Raw genomic sequence first — 13,541 nt, 5'->3', positions numbered from 1 at the left:
TAAAAAATAAAGCGTTTTGCTTTTCAAAACAATATGCGTTAAAGGCGGGGTAGGGGTTCTTTTTCTGGAGCATTTTTTTACATATTGCTTGAAATTCTCTTCACACCCCCATTGCAACCAATTAATTAAAAGTTTTGACACAAATATGAAAGTTTTAGTGGCCTCTAGAACGTACAATCTAGGAAAAACACTATCCAATCATTGTGAACGGACCGTTAACGATGATTGGATTCTGATGCCGTCTATCAAACTGCAATCTGCTCCTCCCTCCCCCTCCTTCCCCCTGTGCACGTACCCTGCTCCGTGAACGAATTACGCGTCCACCTAGCATTATCAAACGTATAGTTAGCATATACTAAATACTAAATACTAAATACGGCAACGATCGATGCTTGCTGTCGGAACAGCGCTCGTGCACCTTCGTGCTCGTTCATGTACTCTAGAGGCGTGCCTTCGGGGGGAAAGTGAAGAAAAGGGTTGGGACTTTTTACCTGTGTATTTTAAAAATGCAGCTTCGCTGGACTCAAAATCCAGGATCTCCTACCCTACCTTTAATCTGACTAAGAATTGGATCGGATCGGATTAAGACCCCGAGATAACTGGGTTGAAAGTCACATGATGGGAAATAAAAAGAAACGACTACATAAAAAAAAAAGGATGAAATGTGAGAAGAAGTGGCTGAAATTAAACCAAAATCTGATGGTGCATGTCAGGATTTTCTGTCATTTAAAGGAAAAACCTGAAGAAATACTTCACCGGCTGCTGACATAGGCCTTTTATTAACAGCTGTTCAGCGAGGGATTACCCTCTACAGCAGGGGTATTCAATTAAAAGTTACTGAGGTCCAGTTATTAAATTTTGTCCAAGTAGAAGGTCCGAACCGAAGTCCAGCTTGTGTCGTATAGCCTCAACCTAACCGTGGCGGGGCTTTTCCTAAACCTGACGAAAATGCTGAAGAGCCTCAACATAACCAAGAGGTTTAATTGGCTAAAGCTAACCCAGAATTATAAGTGACTAAATCTAACCAGGACATTGTCTCTCCTAAACCTAACAGAAGGATTTAAGTGCCTAAACATAACTGAGAGGTTTAACTGTCAGAGCCTGACCACGGATTGTAAGTGAATAAACCTAACCAGGGCTTTGTGTTATTTAAACACAACATAACGGCTTAAATGCCTTAACGTAACCAACAGGTTTAACTGCGTAAATCTGAGAAATATTTTGTGCCGGTTGAACATAATCAGGAGGTTTAACTGCCTACTATTGTGTTGCCCAAACCTAACCGAGTGAAAAGAAGTCTGAATCTTTATGTTTACGGCTGCTGTTTGTGTCACATTTGCATCACAAAATGGTTCTCCAGGAAAAAGTCAGACCTCACAATCTCTTGGCCCTATTTTCTCTCCCTTCGTATCACTGCCTGCTGTGCAGACCGAGCAGCAAACACCGTAACAGGCGCGGCTGTCGGCAGGCGGTTTGATTCTTGCACTTCCGACTTGATTGTTTAAAAAACATATGTAGTTTATTTCCAACAAAAAATATGAACAAAACAATAACTAAAAATTTCGTACAACTTAGATGAAAAAGGAAAGTTAACTTTATCTGATTTTACAAGCTCAAAAAGTGGTCAAAAAAATAATTTTACCAAAACCTCCCGTCTTCACAGCGCTGTGTTCTTAATCTCTCTGATTAATGGGAGGGTCTAAAAGTTCCCAAAATAATCTAAACTATTTCAAATATAAAAATTAATTACGGATTTTGATTCCAAACTAACTAAAGTATATTGTAACTGCCCAAAGAAAACTAAATTGATAGAACTTATGATGTGCAAACCTAAATGGCCACAACAACTCTGTTGAGCGCATAGTGTTGTGAGAGTGGAAACGGTCGTTCTTTACTGTGGAAATAAGCGTTCAACATCGGCCGATTTAATCCGAGACGGCAGAATTCCATAAAAGTTGTAAAATAAGAACAGAATCAATGATTTTCAGACCTCACAAACCAATATTTTAGAAGGAAAACTATCGGCTCATGTTGGATCTGATGGCAGCAACACGTCTCATAAATATTGGGACAGGTTTCATGTTTCCCAATGAGCAGCATGCCCTCTTCTTTTGACAACATCTGTAAACATCTGGGGCAGAGGAGACCAGCTGCTGGACCTCTGGGAGATGAATGTTGTGTTTAAGTTTGTCCTGCTGAAATATGCAGATGTTTCAGCACTGATGGAGCCTTTTCCAGATGTGCAGGTTTCCAGTTCCAGAGGCACCCAAGTCTCCCTTTCAGCGTTTTCTGGGATTATAAAGTCTTTGCGTTTCCCAAAGCGTCTGTAGAGCATCGCTCCATAAATGCATTTCCCTGTAACTTTGGTTGTTGGCAGTTCCTCTATGTTCTGACCCTGTATTTCCCCTTTGATTTTCTGTTCCGTTCATTGTACGAGAACAGAGAACTCAGAAGGGACGAGTTAAACGAGCTCCATTCAGACGGACTTTCAGCCCTCGAGCTGAACCAAAGATAAACTCAGAGTTGGTAAAACTTTCTGTTTAACGTCACAAATGGATAAATGAGAAAAAAAACCACGAACAAAACAAACAGCAAACGCTCCTGATGGGTCATACAACGTTTAATCTTCTATATTTCTGCTTCTCGCTGAAAGAGTTAACCCCTAAGAAGCCATGATGCTGGTAAAAAATGAGTTTTCAGAAACGTTTAAAGGCGCCTGCTGGTGCAGGTGCTCCTTCAGGTGGGTTTAACCTGTCTGAGTCCACCTGTGGTCCAGAGAATCTGAAGGCGTCCGGATTTCCTTCCAGGTGCGAATTTCACCCGACTGAAGCTTTTCCAGGGAGATTTACAACAAAATGGTAAACAGCCGGTATTTTGTCAGGTTTTCAACACGTTGGGGATCTAAACGACTACTTTCTCGCCTGAAAATGTTTCAAATGTTGCTAAAGTTTACAGAGTTTAGAGCTTAAGGGAAATCAGCTTCAGGCCGGCTGATTTCAGCTCAGGCAGGAGCGAAATGCATTGTGGGTAAACGCTCTGCCTACTGTCTGATCGATGAGTATGGAAGTATGTAGTATGCAGAATGGAAGTATGTGGTATGCAGTATGGAAGTATGCAGTATGTAGTATGCAGAATGGAAGTATGTAGTATGGAAGTATATAGTATGTAGTATGGAAGTATGCAGTATGTAGTATGCAATATGGAAGTATGCAGTATGGAAGTATGCAGTATGGAAGTATGTAGTATGGAAGTATATAGTGTGGAAGTATGTAGTATGCAATATGGAAGTATGCAGAATGGAAGTATGCAGTATGGAAGTATGCAGTATGGAAGTATGTAGTATGCAGAATGGAAGTATGCAGTATGGAAGTATATAGTGTGGAAGTATGTAGTATGCAATATGGAAGTATGCAGAATGGAAGTATGCAGTATGGAAGTATGCAGTATGGAAGTATGTAGTATGCAGAATGGAAGTATGCAGTATGTAGTATGCAGAATGGAAGTATGTAGTATGGAAGTATATAGTGTGGAAGTATGTAGTATGTAGTATGGAAGTATGCAGTATGGAAGTATGTAGTATGCAGAATGGAAGTATGTAGTATGCAGAATGGAAGTATGCAGTATGGAAGTATATAATGTGGAAGTATGTAGTATGCAAAATGGAAGTATGCAGAATGGAAGTATGCAGAATGGAAGTATGCAGTATGGAAGTATGTAGTATGCAGAATGGAAGTATGCAGTATGTAGTATGCAGAATGGAAGTATGTAGTATGGAAGTATATAGTGTGGAAGTATGTAGTATGTAGTATGGAAGTATGCAGTATGGAAGTATGTAGTATGCAGAATGGAAGTATGTAGTATGCAGAATGGAAGTATGCAGTATGGAAGTATATAATGTGGAAGTATGTAGTATGCAATATGGAAGTATGCAGAATGGAAGTATGCAGAATGGAAGTATGCAGTATGGAAGTATGTAGTATGCAGAATGGAAGTATGCAGTATGTAGTATGCAGAATGGAAGTATGTGGTATGCAGTATGGAAGTATGCAGTATGTAGTATGCAGAATGGAAGTATGTGGTATGCAGTATGGAAGTATGCAGTATGTAGTATGCAGAATGGAAGTATGTAGTATGGAAGTATATAGTGTGGAAGTATGTAGTATGTAGTATGAAGTATGCAGTATGTAGTATGCAATATGGAAGTATGCAGTATGGAAGTATGTAGTATGGAAGTATGTAGTATGCAGAATGGAAGTATGCAGAATGGAAGTATGCAGTATGGAAGTATGTAGTATGCAGAATGGAAGTATGCAATATGGAAGTATGCAGTATGGAAGTATGTAGTGTGGAAGTATGTAGTATGCAGAATGGAAGTATGCAGAATGGAAGTATGCAGTATGGAAGTATGTAGTATGCAGAATGGAAGTATGCAGTATGTAGTATGCAGAATGGAAGTATGAAGTATGGAAGTATGTAGTATGCAGAATGGAAGTATGCAGTATGTAGTATGCAGAATGGAAGTATGAAGTATGTAGTATGTAGTATGGAAGTATGCAGTATGGAAGTATGTAGTATGCAGAATGGAAGTATGTAGTATGCAGAATGGAAGTATGCAGTATGGAAGTATGTAGTATGCAGAATGGAAGTATGCAGTATGTAGTATGGAAGTATGCAGTATGTAGTATGCAGAATGGAAGTATGTAGTATGGAAGTATATAGTGTGGAAGTATGTAGTATGCAATATGGAAGTATGCAGTATGGAAGTATATAGTGTGGAAGTATGTAGTATGCAATATGGAAGCATGCAGTATGTAGTATGGAAGTATATAGTGTGGAAGTATGTAGTATGCAATATGGAAGTATGCAGTATGTAGTATGCAGTATGGAAGTATGTAGTATGCAATATGGAAGTATATGGTGTGGAAGTATGTAGTATGTAGTATGCAGTATGGAAGTATGCAGTATGTAGTATGCAGTATGGAAGTATGTAGTATGCGGTATGGAAGTATATAGTGTGGAAGTATGTAGTATGCAGAATGGAAGTATGTAGTATGCGGTATGGAAGTATATAGTGTGGAAGTATGTAGTATGCAGAATGGAAGTATGTAGTATGCAGTATGGAAGTATATAGTGTGGAAGTATGTAGTATGGAAGTATGTAGTATGCGGTATGGAAGTATATAGTGTGGAAGTATGTAGTATGCAGTATGGAAGTATGTAGTATGCAGAATGGAAGTATGCAGTATGTAGTATGCAGAATGGAAGTATGCAGTATGGAAGTATATAATGTGGAAGTATGTAGTATGCAGAATGGAAGTATGCAGTATGGAAGTATGTAGTATGCAGAATGGAAGTATGCAGTATGTAGTATGGAAGTATGCAGTATGGAAGTATATAGTGTGGAAGTATGTAGTATGCAATATGGAAGTATGCAGTATGGAAGTATATAGTGTGGAAGTATGTTGTATGCAATATAGAAGCATGCAGTATGTAGTATGGAAGTATATAGTGTGGAAGTATGTAGTATGCAATATGGAAGTATGCAGTATGTAGTATGCAGTATGGAAGTATGTAGTATGCAATATGGAAGTATATGGTGTGGAAGTATGTAGTATGTAGTATGCAGTATGCAGTATGGAAGTATGTAGTATGCAGTATGGAAGTATGTAGTATGCAGTATGGAAGTATGTAGTATGCAGAATGGAAGTATGTAGTATGCGGTATGGAAGTATATAGTGTGGAAGTATGTAGTATGCAGAATGGAAGTATGTAGTATGCAGTATGGAAGTATGCAGTATGGAAGTATATAGTGTGGAAGTATGTAGTATGGAAGTATGTAGTATGCGGTATGGAAGTATATAGTGTGGAAGTATGTAGTATGCAGTATGGAAGTATGTAGTATGCAGTATGGAAGTATGCAGTATGGAAGTATGTAGTATGCGGTATGGAAGTATATAGTGTGGAAGTATGTAGTATGCAGTATGGAAGTATGTAGTATGCAGTATGGAAGTATGCAGTATGGAAGTATGCAGTATGGGAGTATGCAGTATGGAAGTATGCAGTATGGAAGTATGCAGTATGCAGTATGGAAGTATGCAGTATGGGAGTATGCAGTATGCAGTATGGAATTAAATAGTTGGAAGTATGTAGTATGCAGTATGGAAGTATGCAGTATGGAAGTATGCAGTATGGAAGTATGGAAGTATGCAGTATGGAAGTATGCAGTATGGGAGTATGCAGTATGCAGTATGGAATTAAATAGTTGGAAGTATGTAGTATGCAGTATGTGTTACACCCCTGAAACAGGAGAAATAGAAGTACGACAACGGACACGATGTAACTTCAGTCAAGTCCAATATTGTAATGGACGAACGTAAACCACACGTTCTGAACGCAGGTTGAACGAGGCATTAGTAATCATTAACAGATCCTCCGATCACAAACTGGCACTATAAACTTATGGCAAAGAAAGTGAAACTTATATAAACAAGCAAACACGGCATATTTTAAATTAAGTTGCATTTCCAAAACATTAAGTTAAATAAGACAACATTTTAATCACTGATTGTCTTTTAAACACCTTAATCTTTTTAACCTCTTTTACCCAAAAAGCAATGGATTACCAATCTACTGATCATAATGGATTTTTAATTTAGCAGTTTGAACTTTTTCCCCTTTTGACATTTTTAAATATCCATGAATTCAAATAAATCCTTTATATGTATTTAGATTGCCTTTTTATCATCCTTACATATGGAAGTATGCAGTATGGGAGTATGCAGTATGGAAGTATGTAGTATGCGGTTTCAAACACAGTCTTTTGAAATGATTCGGTGGTTTTCTTTCTGCAGAATGAGGACGTTGTGATAATCCAGAGTGGAGAACGGCTACGAAGAAGGGGGCCCGGCTACGCTTACAGCCGTTTCCAGCCCGAGCTGCGTAGATGGAGCGGTTCCACTGGGTGCAGCACCGCTGCCGGCAGCTGCTGGCGGCGGACTCGGGGCGAGGGTGGTACTCCGCCCCCGACGACCTGCCCAACAAAAGCTCCCCGCCGAGAGTCAGTGGGAAGAGGAGGAAGGTGTTCGCCCACCACGGCCCCCACCGAGACGAGTATGACGCTGCATCCCGGAGGTACAAGGGCAACGCCATCCGCACCACCAAGTACACCCCGCTGACCTTCATCCCCATGAACCTGTTCCAGCAGTTCCACAGGTCAGTGTCGCCTCTGAGGAAGCAGAACACCTGAAATCTGCTCTTTTAGGTCAGAGAACGTGTTGTTCCAGGAGCCGATACCCGGAGGTCAGAACTTCGGCCGGGCCGGCTGATTTCGGCTCGGGCAGGAGCAAAATGCATTGTGGGTAAACGCTCTGCATACTGTCTGATCGATGAGTATGGAAGTATGCAGTATGGAAGTATGTAATATGGAAGTATGTATGCAGTATGGAAGTATGCAGTATGGAAGTATGCAGTATGGAAGTATGCAGTATGGAAGTATGCAGTATGGAAGTATGGAAGTATGTAGTATGGAAGTATGTAATATGGAAGTATGTATGCAGTATGGAAGTATGTAGTATGGAAGTATGCAGTATGGAAGTATGCAGTATGGAAGTATGTAGTATGGAAGTATAGAAGTATGGAAGTATGGAAGTATGTAGTATGGAAGTATGTAATATGGAAGTATGTAGAATGGAAGTATGCAGTATGGAAGTATGTAATATGGAAGTATGTATGCAGTATGGAAGTATGCAGTATGGAAGTATGCAGTATGGAAGTATGCAGTATGGAAGTATGTAATATGGAAGTATGTATGCAGTATGGAAGTATGTAGTATGGAAGTATGCAGTATGGAAGTATGCAGTATGGAAGTATGTAGTATGGAAGTATGGAAGTATGGAAGTATGGAAGTATGTAGTATGGAAGTATGTAATATGGAAGTATGTAGAATGGAAGTATGCAGTATGGAAGTATGTAATATGGAAGTATGTATGCAGTATGGAAGTATGCAGTATGGAAGTATGTAGTATGGAAGTATGTATGCAGTATGGAAGTATGTATGCAGTATGGAAGTATGTAGTATGGAAGTATGTATGCAGTATGTAGTATGGAAGTATGTATGCAGTATGGAAGTATGCAGTATGGAAGTATATAGTATGGTTGTATGGAAGTATGTATGCAGTATGGAAGTATTGTAGTATGGAAGTATGTATGCAGTATGGAAGTATGCAGTATGTATGTAGTATGGAAGTATGCAGTATGTAGTATGGAAGTATGTAGTATGGTAATATGGTAGTATATAAGTATGGAAGTATGTAGTATTGTAGTATGGAAGTATGTATGCAGTATGGAAGTATGCAGTATGTATGTAGTATGGAAGTATGCAGTATGTAATATGGAAGTATGTAGTATGGTAATATGGTAGTATATAAGTATGGAAGTATGTAGTATGGTAATATGGAAGTATGTAATATGGTAGTATGCCGTATGGAAGTATGTAGTATGGCAGTATGTAGTATGGTAGTATGGAATTATGTAGTATGCAGTATGGAAGTATGTAATATTGTAGTATGGAAGTATGTAATATTGCAGTATGGAAGTATGCAGTATGTAGTATGGAAGTATGTAGTATGGTAATATGGTAGTATATAAGTATGTAGTATGGTAGTATGCCGTATGGTAGTATGCAGTATGGAATTATGTAGTATGCAGTATGGAAGTATGTAGTATGGTAATATGGAAGTATGCAGTATGGAAGTATGTAGTATGGAAGTATGTAGTATGGTAATATGGAAGTATGCAGTATGGAAGTATGTAGTATGGTAATATGGAAGTATGCAGTATGGAAGTATGCAGTATGGAAGTATGTAGTATGGAAGTATGTAGTATGGTAATATGGAAGTATGCAGTATGGAAGTATGTAGTATGGTAATATGGAAGTATGCAGTATGGAAGTATGTAGTATGGTAATATGGAAGTATGCAGTATGGAAGTATGTAGTATGGAAGTATGTAGTATGGTAGTATATAAGTATGGAAGTATGTAGTATGGTAATATGGAAGTATGCAGTATGGAAGGATGTAGTATGGTAATATGGAATTATGTCGAATGGAAGTATGTAGTATGCGGGTTCAAACAGTCTTTTGAAATGATTTGGTGGTTTTCTTTCTTTAGGATGAGGACGTTGTGAAAATCTGAAATTAGAGAACGTTTTGTTCCCGGAGCTGAAGCTGATACCCGGAGGTCAGAACTTCGGCCTGGACCTGTTGAACTCTGGTTCGGGCATCTCCTGTGACTGTGCGTGTGCTTCTCTGGTCTTTTCAGGGCGGCCAACATTTACTTCCTGTTCCTGGCGCTGCTGAACTGGGTTCCCGTCGTGGAGGCATTTGAGAAGGAGATCACCATGATTCCTCTGCTGGTGGTCCTCGTAGTCATCGGCATCAAAGACGCGCTGGAAGACTACAGGCGGTACCTGTTCGACAAGAAGGTCAACAACTACGTGGTGCAAGTCTTTTGTGGGTCAGTGAGCCTGAACGGGCACCTCTTCTAACTTTCTGCAGGAATGTCTCAGGACATAAACTGCTCTGGGACTTTGTTTAAGATCTTGGTTCAGTGATGATTCAGACGGCCAGCTTCTGAGAAACAGGAGTGGTGAGGGATTTTATTATCAGGGCCAGCTTCCTCCTTCAGGCAAAGGTGGAAGGCTGTGGAGAATATCCACACCGTGAAGATATCCCCTCAGTGTAGCAGTGACCTTTGGTTGTATCTGTGTTTGAGATGTGAGTTTCACTTATTAAGACATTAAAGACTAAAACAGAGAGAGAAGTGAGAGCCAGACAACAGAACAGAAACCAGAGAAGAAAACAATGCAGGCCACAGTCAGGACGTTCTTTCTGTTTCTGAGACGTTTGGCTTCACTTTCAGTCCGTCTCCATCCTGTGTCGAAGCTCCTCAGCCATGCAGCCGTTCACTATAGATTCCTGTGGTCAAAACAAACATAACCTTAAAGGGACAGTTCGCCTCTTCTGACATGAAGCTGTGTAACATCCCATATCAGCAACATCATTTCTGAACATCTTCTTACCCCCTGCTGCGTCCTGTGAGCAGAGCTCCAGCCTCGTTTTGGTGCTGATGAAGGTAGTCCGGCTAGTTGGCTGGGGTTTAAAAAATAAAGCGTTTTGCTTCTCAGAACAATATGCGTTCAACAGAGTAATACATTTGCATCACAAAATCGTTCTCGCATACTTCTCCTACTACTCCAACTAACTTTTTGTTTGAGTTAGTAAGCGAGTTTGAGTAAGCCAGAAGTTCCCGGATGCATACTAGATCCTCCTAAATGTTGGGTATGCATCATGAGGTTACTACTCATACTCAAACTACCCAAGATGCAACGTAACGTGACGTCGCCGATCGTCATTTCCTGTCAAAAACGGCAGTTTCAAGCTAGCTACAACGAGGGCAGGTTCACTTCCTGTTTTCAAAACAAAAGCACCAATTGTATGGTAATGGCTTTCCCTATGATAAAAGGCAACGGGTATTTTATTTTGTGAAAATAACAGGAAGTGCGTTAGCTCACTGCGGCTAGCTTTAGTAGCGCTGAATTCGTGGGAACAAAATTGTAAACAGCCGGTATTTTGTCAGGTTTTCAACACGTTGGGGATCTAAACGACTACTTTCTCACCTGAAAATGTTTCAAATGTTGCTAAAGTTTACAGAGTTTAGAGCTTAAGAGAAATCAGCTTCAGGCCGGCTGATTTCGGCTCGGGCAGGAGCGAAATGCATTGTGGGTAAACGCTCTGCATACTGTCTGATCGAGCAGTATGCAGTATGTAGTATGCAGTATGTAGTATGTAGTATGTAGTATGCAGTATGTAGTATGCAGTATGTAGTATGCCGTATGCAGTATGCAGTATGCAGTATGTAGTATGCAGTATGTAGTATGCGGTATGTAGTATGCGGTATGTAGTATGCAGTATGTAGTATGTGGTATGTAGTATGCAGTATGCAGTATGCAGTATGTAGTATGCAGAATGTAGTATGCAGTATGTGGTATGCAGTATGTAGTATGCAGTATGTAGTATGTAATATGCAGTATGTAGTATGCAGTATGTAGTATGCAGTAGAGCATGAAACGGGCCTTAAAAGTCAGACCCGAACCGGCCCGTGCCCGGCCCGTTTTGATTGACAGCTTTGTAGAGCCCGGACCCATTTTTAGCCCGACATTTTTCAAATGTGCGCATATCTTATCAGTCAAGAATGAATCATTGTATTCGTTGTTCTCATCGTGAATACGGTCAAAACTATTCCACACCTCCGACCTGGCATTTGCTTGCTCAACCAACACGAAATCACCACTAGCTAATCGCCGTTTCACTTCTGCGACATCCATTTTGCATCTATCAGGCATGCAAACTTGCCACCTTTCGGCAAAATTCGCCGTTTTGAAATCAAAATGGGTCATTCTTCTGAATCGCGTAGATCCGAGGAGAAAAAAAAATGGGGGGGGGGGTGAGCATGTCAACTGGCGAGTGGAACTGTGAACCTCAAAACTACACTAGACCTATCACCGCCGCTCTCTTCTCTTGACAACAAATGACTGACAAGAGTGGCGTGTGAGAGAAGCACTATCACCAATCAGAAGTGAGGAGGGCGAACATGTTGCCCATTTGAGGAGGTCGTTTCATTCGTCGTGAGTTTATCAATGCAGAGTCCGGAGAGCTCTGCCACAGGTCGTATTTGAGAGTGCGACCCCCATCCCCTCGCTGTTCGCCCACACCCCCGTTGATGATGACAGCCTACAGGTGCACTCGTGTTCATCCAGTATGATGCACCATCAATCGAAGTTAATAGGGGCACAATGTAGGATTACGTAGTTCTCGTGGCATGCATGTCTCAAAACTTACACTGTCATGAAAAAATGCCGTTTAACTAAGCTTGCCGCGAGAATGTTTTTCATGTTAGAGTGCCAGCTGTCGATACAAATTTGTCTCTGGCGGTACGTCAAGTGAATTGCTGATATAAGTTTTTCCCGTGGAGCTCGTTTGGCTCGGCATGCCAAACGTTCACTTTCATGGTTTAATGACAGCGGATCGCGAAAGTGGTCGGGAGAGTCATCGTTCAGGCTATTACTAAGCATAGGCTGTCTTGGGGCAGTAATTAATTAAACGTTTAATCCTACATACTTGTAGTATCCCTTTAAGGACCATGGGCCTAACTTTTTCGTTAAATTTAATGTAATTAAATGTATGATACTACAGTTAAATGCTTTTGAAGACCTGTGATGTTATATATCAAACACATAATAATACAGTAAATGCAATTGATAGGCCTACTGTACCTATAAATTCATCTTTTATGCTGCACAGCTGTTCTCTACTTAATGCAAATGGGACATACTGTATATTTTATAATATATATTTTGTATAATTTACAGCTTAATGCGTCTCATGTTTCCGCTTTTCCGCGCATGCCGTGTGTCCGTGTACCCTTGTCACCTTTTTCACCCCTGACCAGTTTGCATGCCTGATCTATGCGTATAAATAGAACTGTGGCGTTCTCACAGCCACTGCGGGTTCTTTCAGCTGTTAGACTATGGATGACTGAGACCTTGTGGCAGTGTAATGCTTTTATTCTTTTCTTTTCTTTTTGCTCGGCTCGTTGATCGGCTCTTTCAGCGCGGCCTCCTTCCTGCGCTTTGAGCCGGTTTGTTCTCCTTCTCTTCCCCATCTGGTTCCAGCACGCTACTGTGTTTTATAAAGGAGAGTGATTAGACAAGTGGATGCTGGTGCACTCACCTGGTGCCGCTCCCCTGAGCTCTCTCCACACCTCTCTCCTGCAGCTGATGCACCACGCCCCCTCCACAAGAACGTTATCACACAATTGTTTAAAGGGGAACTCCGGGGCATTTGAGGCGTGTTTCCATTGCTAGAGGTTGTCAAATACATTAAATTACACTTAGCTGACGCTTTTTATCCAAAGCGACTTACATCTATTTAGATACGGGGTATTGGTTACAGGCCCTGGAGCAATGTGGGGTTAGGTGCCTTGGTAATGGCGGGACTTGAACTTGCAACCCTCTGATCTTAAGTCCAACTCCCTAACCACTAGGCCACGGCTGCTCACTGACAGTAGGACACAGAGAGGTGCAAATCTGCGCTTCCTGTGTGGAGATCGCTCTGTTCGCTCAGCATGTCATGCGAGGCTAATACGTGGTGGCTAAGGGGCAAGCGCTAACCCTTCCATGTAAAACAACAACTTGCACACTGCAGAAACGTCACACCACTTTATAACCCATCCGACAATAAAGTCACAAGCCTTACCATCAAAACCATATGCATGGTTCTCACATTACTGGCATGGGGACGTTACAAAACAACTTTATAAACAGCATGTAACTCACCGGCTGGTTGTAGGCTCGCGCATGTGAAAGCCCAGAAGAGTCGATGGAGAATAATCCCATTTACAAAACAATTATCTTCTCTAAAATAACTGCGTTTAAGTATTTAAAACATTACAACAATATTACTGGGCATGTATTGTTGTAATGTT

General features: G+C 40.9%; 1 protein-coding gene across 1 annotated transcript in view; it reads left to right on the top strand.

Annotated features, from left to right (window-relative positions):
- The window catches only part of atp10d (ATPase phospholipid transporting 10D), a 61,878-nt gene that overhangs the window by 5,657 nt on the left and 42,680 nt on the right, over positions 1-13,541 (top strand). The window contains exons 2-3 of the mRNA XM_075487986.1: positions 6,851-7,211; positions 9,318-9,512. Of these exons, the coding sequence (XP_075344101.1) occupies positions 6,943-7,211; positions 9,318-9,512 (464 nt within the window). The 5' untranslated portion in view covers positions 6,851-6,942. The remainder of the gene's footprint in view (positions 1-6,850; positions 7,212-9,317; positions 9,513-13,541) is intronic.

The sequence above is a fragment of the Odontesthes bonariensis genome, chromosome 17, assembly GCF_027942865.1.
Source record: "Odontesthes bonariensis isolate fOdoBon6 chromosome 17, fOdoBon6.hap1, whole genome shotgun sequence".
In the NCBI taxonomy this organism is placed as follows: Eukaryota; Metazoa; Chordata; class Actinopteri; order Atheriniformes; family Atherinopsidae; genus Odontesthes; species Odontesthes bonariensis.
The sequence above is the reverse complement of the archived record's forward strand: the minus strand, read 5'-3'. Positions and strand labels throughout refer to the sequence as shown.